The sequence below is a fragment of the Haliaeetus leucocephalus genome, unplaced genomic scaffold (assembly GCF_000737465.1).
Source record: "Haliaeetus leucocephalus isolate CR32 unplaced genomic scaffold, Haliaeetus_leucocephalus-4.0 Scaffold306, whole genome shotgun sequence".
Classification (NCBI taxonomy): domain Eukaryota; kingdom Metazoa; phylum Chordata; class Aves; order Accipitriformes; family Accipitridae; genus Haliaeetus; species Haliaeetus leucocephalus.
The window spans coordinates 8,360,682-8,378,939 of record NW_010972742.1 but is presented as its reverse complement, the minus strand read 5'-3'; the positions used below and the strand labels follow the sequence as shown (position 1 = coordinate 8,378,939).

Below are 18,258 nucleotides of genomic sequence, written 5' to 3'. Positions count from 1 at the left end.
AGTGAAGGATTGGGAAAGTAGGTACAGCATACAGGCAAAAGGAGGTCATAAAGAACTGGTACGACTTTGCAAGTTATGGGGAGTGTGGGTTTCTTATCCCTTTTGTTACTCTTTTTCCTTTCTGTTAAGAATAAAACAAGTCTTGCTGCAGAAGGGATTGTGTTCAGTCCATCTTTTCATCAAGAGTTGGATGTCTGTAATAGTAAAAGTTTGAGAAAAGAATACTGTACGTGGCATATGGATTCAGTAATGACCTTTGCCCTAAACTAGAAAATGTAAGGAACCGGAATAGTAGACTGTTTTAGTTCAGCAGCTTTCATACTGGCATGTTCAGTGGTGTCCCTATTGTCGCTGTTTTTTTTCTTTTTCTGCCCTCCTTTGGCTCCCTGTAAATCTTGAATTGATGGCAGCTGTTTGAGCCAAACTCAAGACACGTTGCATCACATCAGGGTTTAAATGCTCAAAGGCAAGGGAGGATTGCTACTATTCTGTAGTATTCCTCCAGCAGCTCCATCTGTTCAGCTGAGGTCAATCACTAGTATCATGCAGCACTTCAGAGAGAGAGGAAGATGTTCTTTAATGCTGGCTGGGAAACTGAATTTCCATTCCACAATAATTTATTCATTCTTTGGGGGAATATTTCCAGCCCTGGTCAAAACAAAAAGCCAAAAACCTTGACCCTTAAAGACTGTGTGGTGGACTTCCCCAGAGTTGGAGACCCCAGAAGCCTGTTCCAGGACTTTCAGCCGTCTGTCCAACAGCAGGGATCTTGGATGCCTTAAGAAACAGGTGGAGCAGCTATTGTGTGTGCAGCTGCCCTGTGGTCTGCAGGCCTGGAGAATTCGGTTGCTGGGTGGCAAACGTGGCAGGAGATGTTGGGGAGCATGTCTGGGATGGGTTAACCTTCTGTGCTTGCAGTCAAAACAGCCGAGGGGGTCCCTGGGCTTCCCCTGGCCGTGTTGAAGACCTGCAGCTTCTCAGTGAGATTTGTTGGGACCAGCCTATTTCTGCATCGCTTTTTCTGCTCTCACCATGTTGGCATTTCTTGGCAGGCAAAAACTCTCTTGCAAAATGTCTGACCAGCTCTAATAGTCTTATTACAATAAGTTGAGATTTTTATAACTTATTTTTTTATGACTTGTTTGGAAGAGGGACTTGTCTTGCCAGCTGTCTTCTCATTCATTGCAGTATTATCCACCCACTATCATTGGACAATACCTTCATTTGAGATTCATAAAAATGCAGGCGTTTATGGGCTTTCGTACATCTGAAAATGAATGCTTTGTGAAAGTATTTATTCCATATAGAAAAATAAAAAAACACTTAAAAAACAGATGCCAGAGGGTCATTGGTAGCTTTGGCTTTCATATCATGAATTTCTCGGGTAGATACCCATCCCAGCAAATGTAATTTTTTTTAGCATATTTGTTTTTTCCTTCCCTGGTTCTTCTTCTCTCCTTTCTTGTGATCAGAAGTAGCAGTATAAACTAGAAGCTGGTCTCAAAAAGGTTTTGAACTGAGTGCGCCCTACAGATGAATAAACACATTACCTTCCGAACCCTGGGATCTCTCTTCCAAAGGAAACAGGAAAAGGGGGAGCTCAGAGTCCCTAGCAAAATACCAGTGTGCAGAAAAAAGGCCTGTTTAAATTTTTTTAACTTTCCCATTAGAAGACTTTTTTTTACAGGGGGAGGAGGAGGAGAGGGGAAGGGTGTGAGGAGAGGGGGAAAGGTGGGTGCTGGGAGAGGGGAGGAAAAATACAGTGAATGCTCCTGTAACCTTTGCTCTGTTGATACTAGACAAGACCACACTGTTAATGAGTGATTGTTAACAGATGGCTGTTGAGCAACTTAGAAGCAGAAGATGTTATTTGGTTGTAGTGCTGGGAGGGTTAGGGTGCAGGGGTGAGGTAAGGGGATATTTAGTCTTTTCATGAGGACTGAACTGTCAGAGATTTATGATTTTTGTTTAGGCTTTTGGAAGTGGAGGCTTGGGGAAGGATTGTTTCCGATGTGCTGATAGTAGAAAGGCCACTTGGTGCTGAAGGCTCTAACGATTATTTTTTCAGTTGAGGGGTGTCCCTGCAGCCCCTGGCCTTTCAGAACTGAAAGATGGAAATGTATGTATTTAACTTGCCAAACCCCATGTCCCAAACTGAGAAGGAGTGGGCTCTTCCCACTGCCTGGAGCTGTCTGAAGACTGGTTGAGACAGCTTTAGATGTGGATCCACACTTTGTCTATGAGAGAAATTATTAGCATATATTCCCTGTGGTGCACCAAATTGTTAGTAAGTGTGTGTGTGAGGGGGCAGGAATCTTTCTGAATGTGTGTGTCCATCCGTACATGTTTCTTGCCCTTTGCTGCTGTGGTATATACTCTGCTCAACACATCCAGCATACCACTGTATGCCATTTCCGTACTAGTTTTTATTGGGTATGAATTTGAAGGTAGCCTGAACACATCCCGTTCACTCTCTGTAGGATTTGGGTGCTTGAACCTATTGAGATTATTGCAGCTGCTCAGTGTTTCTCAAACTGTGCAGTACTTAAATTTTATACTTATTTCTCCTCTGGACCTTATTAGATACAGGGTTCAGGAGTATGAGGTATGAGATCAACAAGGACTGCTTTTCAAGAGTGTTCTTATTTTCAACCAATGATGTATGACTTGAGTGCAGGTAAGAACCAAATGCACAGTACAGCGTTTTGCTGATAGGAATTTGCAAAAGAGTTTTAGTCTTTGGTCAGGAAAGGGGAATCCCATTTGTACATGCCACTGGCAAATCTTGACCTTTAATAGCAAGTCTTAACGTGACCTCCCACAATCATGCACTAGATGATTTAATGTCTTTCTTGTACACTAACTTTCTAACATATGTAGGTGAGTGTGTGTATATACATAGAAAGAGATATATTTATACAATTTCAAGACTAATTTCTTTATTCTGTCATCCTTATTTATTCATATTTCTTTTTTGGGGGCACATAGGACTATATGACAAATGTTCTTACACGTCCCGTGACCGAGGATGGGTCCTGGGGATTAACACCGTCAGTGACCAGGGGAATAGAGACCCCCGCTATTTCTTCTCTCTGAAGACGGACCGTGCTCGCAAAGTAACCACCATTGCAGCACATCGCAGCTACCTCCCCAACCAGTGGGTGCATCTGGCTGCCACGTATGATGGGCACCTGATGAAACTCTATGTGAATGGTGCCCAGGTGGCCACAAGTGGAGAGCAAGTGGGCAGCATCTTCAGTCTTCTGACCTTGAAGTGCAAGGTGCTCATGGTTGGAGGAAATGCCCTGAACCAGAACTATCGGGGTTACGTAGAGCACTTCAGCCTCTGGAGAACAGCCCGGTCTCAGAAGGAGATCTTGTTGGACATGGGCCAGGCAATTCACAGACAAGATACGCCTCTACCTCAGCTAGTTCTTCAAGACAGTTTACTGAATGTGAAAAACACCTGGTCTCCCATGAAGGATGGCAGCAGTCCTCAGAGCAAGTTCAGCTATCATCATGGCTATTTGCTGGATACCAGCCTAGACCCTCCTCTCTGTGGACAGACAGTCTGTGACAACACAGACGTAATCGCCAGCTACAACAAGCTCCCCAGCTTCCGCCGCAACAAAATCGTTCGTTACCGTGTGGTAAATCTCTATGATGACAAGCACCAGAACCCCACCGTCAGCCGGCAGCAGATTGAGTTCCAGCATCAGCATTTAAATGAGGCTTTCAGCCGCTACAACATCACCTGGGAGCTGGAGGTGCTGGAGGTGAAGAACTCTTCCCTTCGCCACCGACTCATCTTGGCCAACTGTGATATCAGCAAGATTGGGGACGAGAACTGTGATCCTGAGTGCAACCACACCTTGACTGGGTACGATGGCGGAGACTGTCGACATGTACGCCACACGCTCTTCAACAAGAAGAAGCAGAATGGTGTGTGTGACATGGATTGTAATTATGAGAGGTACAACTTTGATGGTGGGGAATGCTGTAACCCAGAGATAACAGAAGTCACCAAGACGTGCTTTGACCCATATTCTCCTTACAGGTAGGCAATTGCTTAAACAAGCTTTTTATGATCATATTAATGAATATCTGTCTAGGTATTGATCAGCCTGCTGGCTGTTGAACCCTTGTGCTGTTGCCATTACGGGCTTTGGAGTTTGTAATTAATTTATTTTTTTCTTAGTATTTGGTTCACATTGCAGTTATCCAAATGCAATCTCAGTAATGGTCTCAACAGCGTCTTACCATTGAACTGGTTTTCTCCATCTAGGTTAAAGAAAGGTAGTGCTAAAGACCAAAGCAGCCAACTTTGGGAGACCCATTAGTTGTTGGTTATGAACAGTATATTGTAGCATTGCACAGGTTATTTTAACTACAGACTCTTAGGAGTGGGGATTGGGTGTCGTAGAAAGCTCACATGTATTTGGAGAGGGAAAAGCCCCTCAGGCATGGAACGGAACATAAATACTCTTAGGTAGACTTTAATTCTGTAGGACTTCTTTGAAGGTAGGTAGGTTATTCTGTTTTCTTAATGCTATGAGTACAGCTTTCTGTAAGCACTGCTGTGGAGGTGCAGCTGAGTCTGTGGGTTATGAGGAGGGAGGCGAGTACCAGGTTCCTGGCAGTGCTGTTGTACACATTGGATGGGTAATTGAACTTTTCTGCACCCCTTTTTATATATATGAAAATGGGAGTAATGCCACTTCATTGCATATGGCAGGGCAACTTTTGTTTGGTGGATGTAAGTTTATAAAATCCTAAGGTCCTCAGCTAAAGGCTTCCTTATGTTGTAGGTTGAAGAGGGGCATGCTTGAATAACGTGCATCAGTTGAGTACCACATAGTTACAATTACTCCAACTTGCTTTTGGTCAACTTCAGATGTGTTCCCTGTGAATGAGTTAGAAGTATAAACACACAGAAGATGAAGGTTAAAGCTGAAATTCTGTTGTCTGTATCCCATGTTACAGGTTTTTAGGGTAATTCATGAAATCATGGGAGAAAACCTCTAGATGGTCAGAACACCCTGTGTTGTCAACACTAAAGTTCAGGCTAAGAAGGAAAGTATGAGCTATTCTGGAGTCCTTTCCATTATAGCAATTCAGGCTATATTTGTAACTTCCCTAGTAGAGAGAAGTTTTTAAATAACATTATCAGCTCTACTGGAGCTTTAAATACACATAATGAAGCTGCAAAGAAATGCTTCCTTTCCAGTTTGTTTTTGTTTTGTTTTTTTTTTAAACTCCAGTGAGGTGGTTTTTTAAAAAATCCTTATAGCTCAGCTTGACTTCAGTCAGTTACCAGTGAACAAAGCTCAAATGAGGAAATACTTTAAATACTAATGATTGAAAATATCGAAGGGAAAAATACTAGTCTTTTAATACTGTTCCATTGGAGAGGAACATAACTAAGGAAATATCATCAAAGGCATAATGCAAATTGGATTGTTTTAACACCGTAGTTCTGAGAACTCGAGGTGTTAGTTATAACAGCTACGACAATTTTTAGAAAAATACATTATTTTTAATCTGATAGTACCCTTTTATCACTTGTTCTGTGACCAGCATAATACCCATACAAAATGAAACAAGAAAAGCCTTGTAAATTTTAGTTGACAGATTTAAGACTGTGCTTTAATGTTATTCTGACGTGCAGAGATGTTTCTATTTCAAATGAAGACTTTTTGCTGCACAGATTGTACTTGCACAAGCCCGAGCAAGAAATTTATTTCCAAAATCTGAAGTTACCTTAACACAGCATAGTTGCTTTTCGTACGCAGTTGTATGTTCCTTTTGAAGACAACTACCTTGCTGAACTTGTCTGGAAGATTTGCATTTCATGGTATTGAGCTCACAGAACTTCTACGTGTTCATTTTGGCTTGAGAAGCACTGACACACTGAAGTCAGTGGGGGAGGCCTGAAGGTCCTCTTCCACAGTGTAGAGCCTGGGAAAATCCATAGATCCTCCAAAGATTTTCTTCTGCAACAGTTAGATTTCATTTATTTGTCTTTGCAGAGACATTGCAACGCAGCATTGATCATTGGCAATGAAACCAAGAAGGGCAGTGGAAGATATTCCATCTCTCTGGAGCCTTTATTTGGTGGCTGCTGTGCTTAGGCTGAGCTCATACCCACCACTATGATGGGTGTTTGCACTCAGTATGGCAAAATAGAGCAATTAGGTCTGTGGACTTATCAATGAGGTTTGTAAGGCTGAACACTGCTTTGAATATTTAGGCTAACAAATACAGGTTTAGGGCAGTGGCTTTGGCAGCAAAGCCTTCATTGACTAAAAGGGTGAAGATTCAAACCCTATGTTTGGCTTTGGTATTGCCCTCAGCATCATCCCCTGAGAGAGATTTCCATGCCAATTAGTGACTCAGTCAAAATTTGTGACTCAGTTGGCACCATCTGGGCCCATTTTGCATCACCAGCCCCTCTTGTCATCACTTTCATTGGCAAAGACTCCTCAGTCCCCTCTAGTGCAGGCCTTGCACCACATCAATGAAGACAACTCCACAGCCACTGAGAGCTCACATCTAATTCCAGGTATTTCCTCTGCCAAAGTTCAGTCTAACAATAGCAGAAGAAAGGGAAAAGAGCCTTCAGTCTGGTGAGGAAAGGGGGACAAAAAGATGAGATGGTACCAATAAAAAGTTCCTGAGCTTTGTGCCGTAAGGGCTCTTCACAGCCTTCCTTGGTATTGGGGGGGGGCCTTCAGACGCTACTGGGTTTTGTTCCTTCTACATCCTTAGTGTCAGCGGTTGCAGCCAGCTGTTCACCATGCAGAGTTTATTCCTGAAATACTTTTGTCCTTTGGAACCAACCAAAAAGTGCTAATGCTTGATTAATGCTGTTACAAACAGGAACCCTCTTCAGTGCTTCCTCATCCCCAAAAGAAGATGTATCTGTTTCCAGTCACTTTTCTTCTTCTGATTGTCTCAGTCCCAGTCCATCAAGCCTCCACCCTGGGACAAAGTTGCTATGAGTCATGCTGCAAAAAACACTGTGGATGCTTCTTGACTAAGTGCAATCACAGATGTGATATCACTGGAACAATTTCAAGACACCTCCGATCTGCATTATACATTTCTTGTGATCCTTTTGGCACCTTGGACAAAGTGATCGGGTACTTTAATGGTGTCCTTCAGTCACTGTTGTGATGCAACTATGGTGACTAGAGAGCTGATCCCAGCAGCAGAGCTGGGTTTTTTTTGTTGTTGTTTCCAACCTCTTTTTCTGGCACCTCTCCAAATATATTTTTTTCCAGACAGCTGAGATTCTGTGCCGCAGTCAGGTAGTGGGGATGTTGGTGCATAGAGATTTAAGTACAGTGACATATCTGTAAAGAAGTTTGCCAGAGGGACAGTTCAGAGCGACAGCACTGATGGATGAGGACTCCGCTTTCAGAGCTGCTCAGCAGAAAAGCTGTAAACATTGTGGTACCAACTAGATCATCTCTCCTTGTTTTTAATAGCCTATGGGGAAAAAACAAAGGACTGGTTATCATTAGCCACACAGCAGGCTTTATCCAAGAATATCTGCCTCGCTTCTTTTTACTAATTTCATGAGAGTGGGACAAAATGTATTTAGTCCCAGCACGAGATTTGCAAATATTGTTCAGCTTTTCTTTATTTCTGCAATTCTGGGAAATTAGAACATGCTAAGATTGTACAGTCTGGCCCAATACAAAGGGAAAGAGCAAGGATAAACATGCTTGCCAGAAAGACACATTCCTTGTGTTATTTGGGATATTACTGGTTACAAAATAGGGAAGACTTTGAGCTCATGACACCTACCATGGCTCCTTTTCAAAAAACTTGAAACAAACAGCAAGGGATCATAGGAAATCGTGCCCTGTAAGTGCCATTTGATGTGGCAAATTCTTGCACCATACTATGGTTAATTGAGCTGTTCCTTTTATGTAATATTGGGCTTGCACATCAGGCTTCACCACAGGATCGCATGGACAGATAAGAAAGCATTCCCCTTGATGCCTTCTTAGGAAAACGCTGATGAAATTCCTGAAACAGTAAAAGCTACTGGAGTCTCTTCAAACTCCCTCAAATCTACTGAATACTTGCTGGAAATCCCCTCAGAATAACTGACCCTGGGGACGGGCCTTCTCAACATCCACATGTGTGCCCTGAAGGCTGCCGCAGCCCTTCTGCTTTGCCTAAACAAGGGGCAGGGATGAGCTGTACAAGCTCTGGAGTCTATTTGCAGCACCTACCTGCAGACTCAGGGTGACACTGAACCAAAGAGCTGGAGTCCAGTGCCCTGCTGATCCCACCCTTTTCTGTGGCCTTTTCCAACACTTGCATCGTGCAGTTCAGCAAAGCTTAGCGTTGCGTCACGTCAGCTCGCTCAAGACTAAGGGCATCGGCACGTTCCAGGCATATGTAAATTAGACTCTGAATACATGTTTGAACAACTTGCAGAGATTTCCATGGTGGTTTTGAACAGCAATGGATATGGCAGAGCCTTGTCTGAAGAACACACCGTGCTATGCCATGTGGACCGCAGCAGTAGCATTAGAAGAAGGAGGTGGCTGGCTAATCCACAGCCTAGGTCAACCTTGTACAGATAACTGAGCTGTGGCTGCACTTCAGGGCTCCTCCATGGAGTTTCTGATCAGATCAGCTTCCTATCTCTTTTTCCTTCTCTCCCACTGGAAATCTTTTCATGAGGCTTCTTTGCAAAATATGGGCAACTTACGCTGGAGGAGGGAGGCATACTTAATGCCCTTTTCTAGGAGCTAGAAGAGTTCTAAGAACTATTCCTTGATTCCCAATAAAGGACTAATTTCTACATAATCCTAAACGCTAAAAAGAACAGAAGAAATTCATCAAAGCTCTTCAATTCAGGAAGCTTGAGAACTTAATCCCCTGCCTCCAAGAGACCATTGTGCAGCTTTTGACATCAAGGATTCCTGCATTCACACAGGTGTCAGACAGACATATAGCAAATACCTGAGTTTTTGTCTAGGGATTCAATGTTAAATGTCCAGTTCTTTAATTACCAGCCCCAGGGCTGTTTAGAAGGTGGAGAGGTAATACTCTCAAGGACAGTTGAGTTGCTGTATCTTCATAGTTGTCACCCAAAAGCCAAGTCCCAACAGGAAATCCTCTGTTCTCTCTGTTTATTCTGTCCTCTATTCCAGATGTCAGGGATGTTAATCAGCTGGGAGGAGTTGCATCTGTTCCTGTGCTAGCAACTGACATTTATAAGTCTAGTGTTGAATTCTGATACAGACAGGACTTCAGTACTAAAGAAACTATTTCTACGTGTACGATTGCACACCCTAGAAACAGTAGGAGTCTGCTTGATTTAGCTTGACCCACAGTCATCTTTTCCAACAGTTTTTTTGAAGAAACATTTTTTCCCCAGCACTCATAGGACTCATGGTTTCTTTCGTGGACGTTATCCATTATGTAAAAAGATCACTGTCTGGTCAAACTGCATGATGCTTGGAATGAAGACAGCCTATAAAATCTGTGGACTAAACTATCAGAGATCATTAAGAATCCTTATGGGAGACAATAGATTAAAGTATTATTATACTCTCCAGTGCTAATGCAGACCCATTTGGCTCTGGCTCTGGAACGCCACATGGAAGATTTGCAAGCGCAGAGTCTGCAGATTTAGCAAGGACTGAATTTGCCCCTCACTGCTCTGCAGCACTGCATCCTCCAGGGCCAGTTGCCCTGCGGATGCTCTCCAGCAACCCCTTACCAGCCTCTGTTTAAGCAAACAAGGTGGAGCTCATCCTTTCCTGTGTTCTGAAAAGTAGCAATGTATATAAGCTGTTTTATTCTCTTTGCTGATCAATTCACGTTATACTGTCTCACAGACTGACCCACAGTTTGATCACATCCAACATGCCTCTTTCAAGTTCTGTGGAGCTTTACATTAATCTGTTTTTCTCCCAAATCTATTTGTGTACAACCTCTCTTCAGTAGTGGGTGTGAGGTGCCCTTTGTGTTTTTAATTAGTGGCAACTGAAACCTTCTGTAAATTCAGGAGGTTGCACCTTGCACACAGGGAAAGATGCAAAGCACAGGCTATTTCTGTGGCAAGCTTAACCAGGTGCAATACTTACATTTGCAATTCCCGTTCTATCCTTCAGACTTTTCTGGTAGGAATTTAAGTCCAATTCTTGCAAGCAATAGCTGCCCCTTGGGGAAATACAGAGCAGCCACCTCCACCGTGCTCCATTTACAGCATCCATGAACACGATGCGTTTGACTTTGCCTCTCATGTGGATTGCTGGACTTGGGCAAACAGTACTTCAGTTGAGGGTTTTTTTTCCTAACGATCCCTTCACTATTGCTGCCAGTGGAAATGTACAGAAATCTTTCAGAAGAGACAATGCTGGCTTGTGCTACGTCCTGGGGGAGTTTGCTCTGTGCAGCCACACTTCAAACCCTCGGCATTACTGGTGCCTTCTCATAGTGGGTTCGCAGGGTTCAGGAGAAGGGGTGAGAAGGATAAGGTGAATTTTCTTTATATAGTCTCAGCTGAAAATGTCGATGTGAGCACAGGCATGAATACGGGCCTAGCAGCTCTGCCTTTGCCCAATATCTGTGAACTTAATGCTGGGGGAGAAAGCCAACCCAAAAGTGTGATTACTCAGAAAATAGTTGTTTCTATAAGTAGTTTATATTTTGGGGTAGAAAAATACCTTCGTGCCTGCAGCCTCAGTAGATGTGATGGAAAGACTGTGAAAAGAGATGCAAGTTCTGAACAGAAGAAACAGATAATAGATAGATAATGATGTTCTTGATGTAGCTGGGAGAGCTGAAGCTTACAAGTAAGGCAGGTTTCAGCAGCAGGGCCAATGTCTTTTCTTAAGCCAATTAGTAGTGTTAGGGAAAAAAGATAATAATAATACAAAGAAGGGTTTATGAGCTTGAAAAGTTGTCCTTTTTTCCCCCAAATTAATCAGTTGATCCAGTAAAAAAAGTAATTAAGATTTCTCCCAAGAAATCTTTGCTTGTGATTTTTTTGTAGTCTTTCTCGTTTTAGTTTGTTGGCCTATTGGAGAATTTCAGAGGTATGAGGACTGTATGTCAGGGGATTTGGGTTTGTATGTATGTTTAAATTTGATAGTTGGAACAGAGTGAGGAGGGGATTAACTAAATGGAAAGGTGATGGAAAAGAGGGAGGTCTTGGAAAAAACTGAAGGAGAAAGGATGTAGAGGTAGATCTGTAGGCAACAGCATGAAGCACAGTATGTGTCTATTGGCCCTTGTTTGAACTTCTTTGGCACCAGTTCCTGATGTTTTAAGTCCCTGTCTGCCTCCTCCCTATTCTGTCTTCCTTCTTTTCCCAAGGCAGGTCATCCCTTCAGTATAGGCTCTCTCCTCTGCCCAGTTTGGGGCTAGTGGAAACCCAAGAAGTGGATGTCTCGGTTTATCTTCTCGTAACTGCACTGAGAGGAATTAATTGTCCCTCCAACACCCCAGGATCAGGACAGTGTGAAGCTGTTCCGTCGCTTCTGCACCTGTCCACCACTAAGATATGCTTGTGCAGAGTGGTTGGCGAGGCCAATTTCAAAGTACGTGTGATGTCTTCTCCCTTAGCTACATGTCAAGACACCCACTGAAATAGTCATACAATCCTAAAACTTGCTCTGTGTGCATTTTTGAGAAGGATGAAGAGCATAGGTGATCAGAGGGGCTACAGAGAGTTGCTGGTAATAATTTCCTTAGAGCTATCAGGAAATGCAATGATGCAGAGCCTCACAACAGATCTTTTAGGATTACTGAGATACACTGGAAGCACTTCAGTATTTGTGGCGTGTTCATAAAAGCTGTGTTGTAAAAAGGTGTGATGCTGATAGCCATAGTCCTTTTTCATCCATTAGAGCCAGATGCATTGAGAAGTAAGATGGATATATCCCCACCTCACAACATGGCAGAGTGTTTAGACCAGGAATACAAACCACTACTGTCAAAAGCAATTCTGTGTTTGCTTGATTGCAGCCCTGGTTGAAGTGGAGTTACAGGACCCACATACAGTGGAGGAAGATTAGGAGCATGTGCTCTGCTGGGGTCAATGAAATCCTGTCCTTCAGTTTTGTTCTGAGTAGATTTTCAATTTTGAGTTTCTCAGGGTAACTCAACTGAAACTACCTAGTTTGCACATAATTTCAGCACTCCAAATTAACATAAATTTGCAAGAAATTGTTTTCAGGTTCATTAATAATGGATGGGTGGCTACACCTTCAGAGTGCTTGTTCTCAGCTTCCAAAAGCGTCAGGGTGAGCTATGCAGAGGAAAATTCTTGGAGTACTTAAATGTTTGGGGTATGAAACTCTAATAAACCTCCAAAAAGCCAGGAAATTTGGAGTGAAGGCTGAAACTCCATACCTAGTGCACCCTACTGGGTCTTTGTATTTCAGAACACGTTATGTTTGTTTGCTGAAATATCTCCAGTATGGAGCTTTTTAGGGTGGAGTTTCACCTTTAACTCTAAATTTCCTGGCATGTGTGAGTTTGAAGTACACGCTTAACTTTTCCCCAGTGCTGTTTTTCATTTTTAATTTCCTTTTTCTTTTAAAGGAGGAACCCTGCTAGAGGGACCCCTGCTAAAAAGGGACCCCACTGAAACCAAGATTAGAGTTTTTGGCCTAATTTGATCTTTCTGAAATTCTTCAGGAGAACTAGGTTCAGCAAACTTTTCCTACCGTTGTTTTAAAGACTCTTGTGGCCAATCCACCCCAGTGAAAAAGATCGATAAAATCTGCACCCTGCAGACCAATTATTTTAGAAGGTACCCAGATGTTTGAGTAGTATATAACAAACCTTGGAAACACAGAACATCTCATGTAAATTCTAGTTAAAGATCTGGTCATGGCCATTGATATGTGCGAGCTGTGTGTTGTGAAATGTATTATTTCCATTAATTCAATAATTGCAGAAGCAGCCCATGTTTGCTGTTGACACTTGTTGGGTTACATCAGTGATGGTAAAATAGTGGAAACAGCAGTGGTTTGGAATGACAGCAGTGGCAATTACCTGCAATGCTTTTAAAAATAATTTTGGCCCTAGACGTTGAAAAGATGTGTCATCACCGATTTGTGTGAGGGTAGCTTCAGCAGGGTTGAATTACAAGGCTTTGGAGAATAAAATTCTTTCTGCTGCCTCAAAATGCATCTTTTGAGCTATACTGCCAATAGATAATATGGAATAAATTTGCTTCTCATGTTATATCCTTGTCATGTCAATAAATTGAGGACTTCAGTGAGAAGCTATGCTAGTTAGTTTCCCTAGCACAAGGCTCTGTTGGTTTTTCAAATCATTCCCATCAGCTTTGCAAGGAGAATTTGTCTTAGTGAAATGTCCCTAGGGAAATTTGAAAAGTGCTGAAGTTATGTGGCATTGGCTTTGTAAGTGCCTGCAGCCTCAGACCAGGTGTGCTGTAAGTGCTGAGAGCCCGAGCCTGGTTTCCAGAGGACTTGAGGCTCCCGTACTGTTTCCCTGCCAACCCTTGCGATGGCTGTGGCATTGTGCACTTTGCATGGAAGTCCCTGAAACTCAGCAATTCTTGAGGATTTTCAAGAACTTCAGTTCCTGCTAATGAAAATTCAAAGTGAAATCCAGGGAGGATTCCTGCTGCCTGGAGCCAAGTACTTTGTCACCGACCAGCCCCTCTGCAATGGGACCGGTACCCTGCAATGCTGAGAGGATCCTGTACCCTCTGCTAAGCTGAGTATTTCACATTGTAACACAGAAAAGCACTTTGTCACTTGACTGGGAGACAATATTCTTCTACTTTCACCCTTTCCATTATGGCCCCATCAACATCCTTGTGTTGTATTTCCAGCCTTGACTTTGTAATACAGATCACAGCTGGTTGGTTTGAATTTCCCCTGAGTTACCCAGGATGCTGCTGAAAGCACAGGAAGAGCAGAAATGCTTTAATCAGTTAAATCAGTCAAACAAAAAAAAGTAGACTAGACCTTAAAATTTACCCCGTGACCTTTGATACTTGCTGCGATGACGTATTTGTCCTATTTCTTTAAGTGCAAGATTTTATTGGGACTTGGCAGAAAGGTGGAGCAAGGAAGACACGGGGGGGGAGGGTGTGCTGAGTTAAAAAAGGAAAAAGAAAATGTCAGTGAGAAAATGGAAATACCCTGATGTTTCTCCAGCCTAGTGCTGGAGTTGGCCTCTCTTTCCCTCTGTTGCAGGGAAGGGGCTCCTTTTCCATTAGCTTGACTATGGCCTTATTTAATCAGTTTGCTCTGACATGGAGCCAAGAAAGGGCTTTGCCGTGTGATGCCGGATCCTGTGTGCGTTCAAGCATCCACAGCTGTTCCCTAGCAAGGGTTGGCTTTTGACTACTGAGGTATTTTTTTATAGCCACAGAGGGCAACTATTAATAGATGAGATTTACCAAAACACAGGGCTACGCAGCGTGGTGTGGAGGGGAAGAGGGAAACCTGTGTGATTTATGCCAGGAAAATTCCATGTCAAAATTATACTGAAAGACACAGTAAAAATGAATATGCCAAGAAGGGGATTTAATCTGTTACTCGGGCCATGCCAGCATTTCTCCTCCGTTAAGGATCTGCCCCATCACATGAAGTATGTTGCCGAATTATTTCTTCAGCATTAAACAGCACAAATTAGACAAAGGATAAAGATAAGACACATAGGCACAAAATACCAGCTTTTCTGAGATGTGATTAGGCTGTGAAAGAAAGACCGAAAGGAAGCAGAGGCATTCCTGGTCCTGAAGATATTTCAGTTTGATCAGACATGGGATTAGGGGTAAAATGTGAAGAATTCCACATTGTGTGGTAAGAACGAGCTGATCAGGAGTTTGCCTTTTTGTTTATTGATTCAATTCTAATTTCTGTGATACGATGTAATGTGGCTTGTGCCTTTGTCAGACTCGCAAATTATGTTTGTGTATTGAAGATGACAGGTTAGGGAGCATTGAGCAGAAAGGAACGAGGGCGTCAATTTAAGCTTCTTTTGCAGTCAGAGCTCAGACATTGATTAAATAAGATAAAATCCAGATTATATCAATTAATAGACCCATCACTGTAATCATCTACACATTTTTTTGTGCACCTTCCAAAGGCACAAAAGGGAATTATATTCCCAAGACAAGACCCACTGACTATCAGTAGCGTGTGGGTATCAAAATCCCCTTTACACTTTGAAAAGCTTTGCCTTAAGTTGTTTTGTATTTCCTTGATTAATTTATTTGTTTTGTTTAATTAAAAATGAGACAGGGAGAGATTAACTGGTGAAAAATTCTAAGTAAATAAAGAAATATGATACACTCATTTAGAGAACATGGGTAGACCTCAAAAAGGCCAGAGCTTAGTTTGCTTCACGTGAGCATCAGAGAGTATGGAAATGTTTCTAAACTGTCTGAACTGCTTAGGTTTGCGGACTGGTTGAGAACAATTACAAACCAGCATTCTTCTGTGATCTCCTGATTTCCAAGAGCTTGATGATGCTCTATTCCTGTCTTCAATCCCAGCAAGCGCTAATGGAGACAAACATAGGCATGCCTGAGAAATATTAAGAATTACATAAACTTGTATTATTCAAAATACCTGAATATGTTTGGGCTTGGCATTTTTGGTTAAGGGTTTTTTATTTTGCCTTCACGTTTGGCTTGCTTTCTGTTAAGGACGAATTCTGCGAGTTGCTTATTCCTCCCAAAATGTGTAGTCTCAATGTTATTGCACTAAGTGCTGAGGATAAGCATTGGCTATTTGTAGTTGTTGCTCTGTTAGTTCCTTAGGGGAAGTCATGCCATCTGCTCGCAGCAGGTATAGACACACAGCATAGGCATGATTTAGAGAATTAAATCTTAAAGTCTTTATAATTGCTGGAGAAAAGGTAGGTTCTCCCACCAGGATTCAGAGCACCTAGGTTAGAGGCTGAAAATAGGTATGTAAATGCCATGCACAATTTACGTCAGGCTTCCCCATCACACTGCATTCCTTAACAGTCATTCAATCTTTTCTATTTTTACATATATAATGTTGTTCCAAACGTATGTTATGCTTTCTGTCTGGACTGTTACATATCCCAAGCTCTTTGAAGTCCGTAGAAAGATTGAACTCCCAAAGACTTTGGTCTTTGGCTTGGATCTCTGCATCCAGAGCACGAGTGAGGTCGAGAGCCTTCCTGAGACGAAGGGCAATAGCTAAGAGGAAAGCTCCTACGGAACAGCACTGCGCTAGAGTAAGGAGAAAAAATGTTTTGGGTAAGGATTGATGGCAACAGTTCACAGCATTATGAAAATTACTTCCCTTTTGCCTCCAGCCTTTTTACCACGACTGTGTCAGTGCCAAAAACCAGAACTCACTCACTAATTCTTCCAGAATTGATCGGTCATGATAAACTTCCAAACACAGAGTAAAATGCTTCCGTCAGACACATCAGAGTGTTTCTCCCAGTTTGCCTGAAGAAATCTGTGCTGTTTGATTCCCCCCCTCTCCCGCACCCAGTTGGATTCGGAAAAGAGCTAGGAGTTTCTGGCTTCCTCCTCCTCATACACTCAGAATTCCTCTAATAGTTTTACTTCTGGGGATAGATTTATTCATGTGTTTTTGCTTCAAAATATCTTATTTTGTCTTAAAAATGCAGGCTCAAACCTTTAGCTGTCCTCGTCTTCATCAGACACAAAGTTCTTTTTTTATCCATCTGGGAACAATACCTGAAGCGTTTCCAGGTTTTGATCTAGAAAACTGTCAGGAGGAGGTAATCCAAAAGGTGGTTCCAGGATGCCTTCTCTTCCCCCACAACTGAATAAGGCAGGATGTCAGGTTTTGCAAAGTTCTTGAGATGTACTTGAGCTGGCAGCAGAGGAGTTGTGGAAGTGAGGAAATTCGTAACAGCCCCCCTCTGTCTTTGACAGGGAGCTGCAAGACATTTCATGCTAACGTACGTTTTATAAATGCGGGTTTGTATAATTCAGGGTCTATGTGTGGGAAACAGTGGACAAAAATGACAACCTGCAATTTTTGCTGGATCCTTTGCAAAGCTAGTTTTGTAGTCATCAAGATCTTAAGTCCTGTGGTAGTTGTTAGTGACATGTTACCAATAAATTACTGCACCAAACCAGCGCGAAAGTTGATGTGTGGTTGAGATATGCAAATAGAGTGACAGAAGGTGCAAATGTTATGGGGAAATTAAACTGCGTGGCCTGTCTATAGGGGTCGTACTCGTGGCAAAAGTTGGTCAAGAAATTTGCCATAAAGGAAAATTAGGGTTTTCCCCCTCTTGTGTTAGTATTCAACAATGGAGAACAGATCTTTGCATTCTCGTAGCCCTTTGCTAGAAGTCTGTCTTTGATTCAAGTGGATCCACAGGCTTGTGGTGCCAAAACAGGCAATTTCTGCACTCATGTCTGAAGGCCAAATATATGGGTATGATTTCCTATAGTTTACTGTTACATGCTGGATCAGTATTGTACGTTTCATAAGCTGCCAGTCCAATTTTGTAGGGTCTTGGGAAATGTGTCCTCCAGGGAATGCTTACAATCAGCCTTATGTTTTGGACCGATAGTGCCTGTTTTCTGGTACACATGTTAGCAGATCCATATGTGAGGCAACACAAATGTCCTTCCATCCGACTACCAGCCTGAGCATTGGATGTGTCTGCTGTCCACTGTTTACTTAAAGGGTAAAGGATCTTTTCTATTTTAGATATCCTTCTGTTCAAGAAAAGTCCACTCTTAGAAGCACACATGTGCAATGGTATTTGCTTTACCTTGTATCTATGCAGAAGTTGCAGGTCCTGCATAGGTTTAAAAACCAGACAGTCTGAAAGTTCTTGAGTGTTTGGAAAAGGCACGTTTACATCTGTCTTCCTGCTGCTTGTCTTTGGCTCAACAGAGAGAAATGAGGGGCAGGATTTTGATGCCAGTGAGTTAATTATGTTAGCAGTATCTGTTACAGATATTGCTGCCACGTTTTTTCTCCCAACAGTAGTCACTTGACAAAGTCATGATCTACTAAGTCCCCTCTCCTGCTCTTTCTTTTCCTTTATTTCTGTCTTCCTAGTGAACAGGAATAGAAATAAAAAAAAAAATAAAAATTAAAAAAAATATGTTGGATTAAGAAAACTCACTGTCCACAATATTTTCTTTCTGCAACTCTGAAGTATTTTCATTGCAGGTCTCTTGGTGTTTCTGCCAGATCACCTGGCAATCTACTGTGGATTCTGAGAACTTCAAAGCTAAATGTTCTTATGTGAGATTTCTGTTTC

The 18,258-nt window shown here is 42.3% G+C and overlaps 1 protein-coding gene across 1 annotated transcript in view; it reads left to right on the top strand.

Moving 5' to 3' along the window:
- Window positions 1-18,258, top strand: part of PAPPA (pregnancy-associated plasma protein A, pappalysin 1) — a 177,914-nt gene that overhangs the window by 22,982 nt on the left and 136,674 nt on the right. The window contains exon 2 of the mRNA XM_010571012.1: window positions 2,989-4,057. Coding sequence (XP_010569314.1) covers window positions 2,989-4,057 — 1,069 coding nt within the window. The remainder of the gene's footprint in view (window positions 1-2,988; window positions 4,058-18,258) is intronic.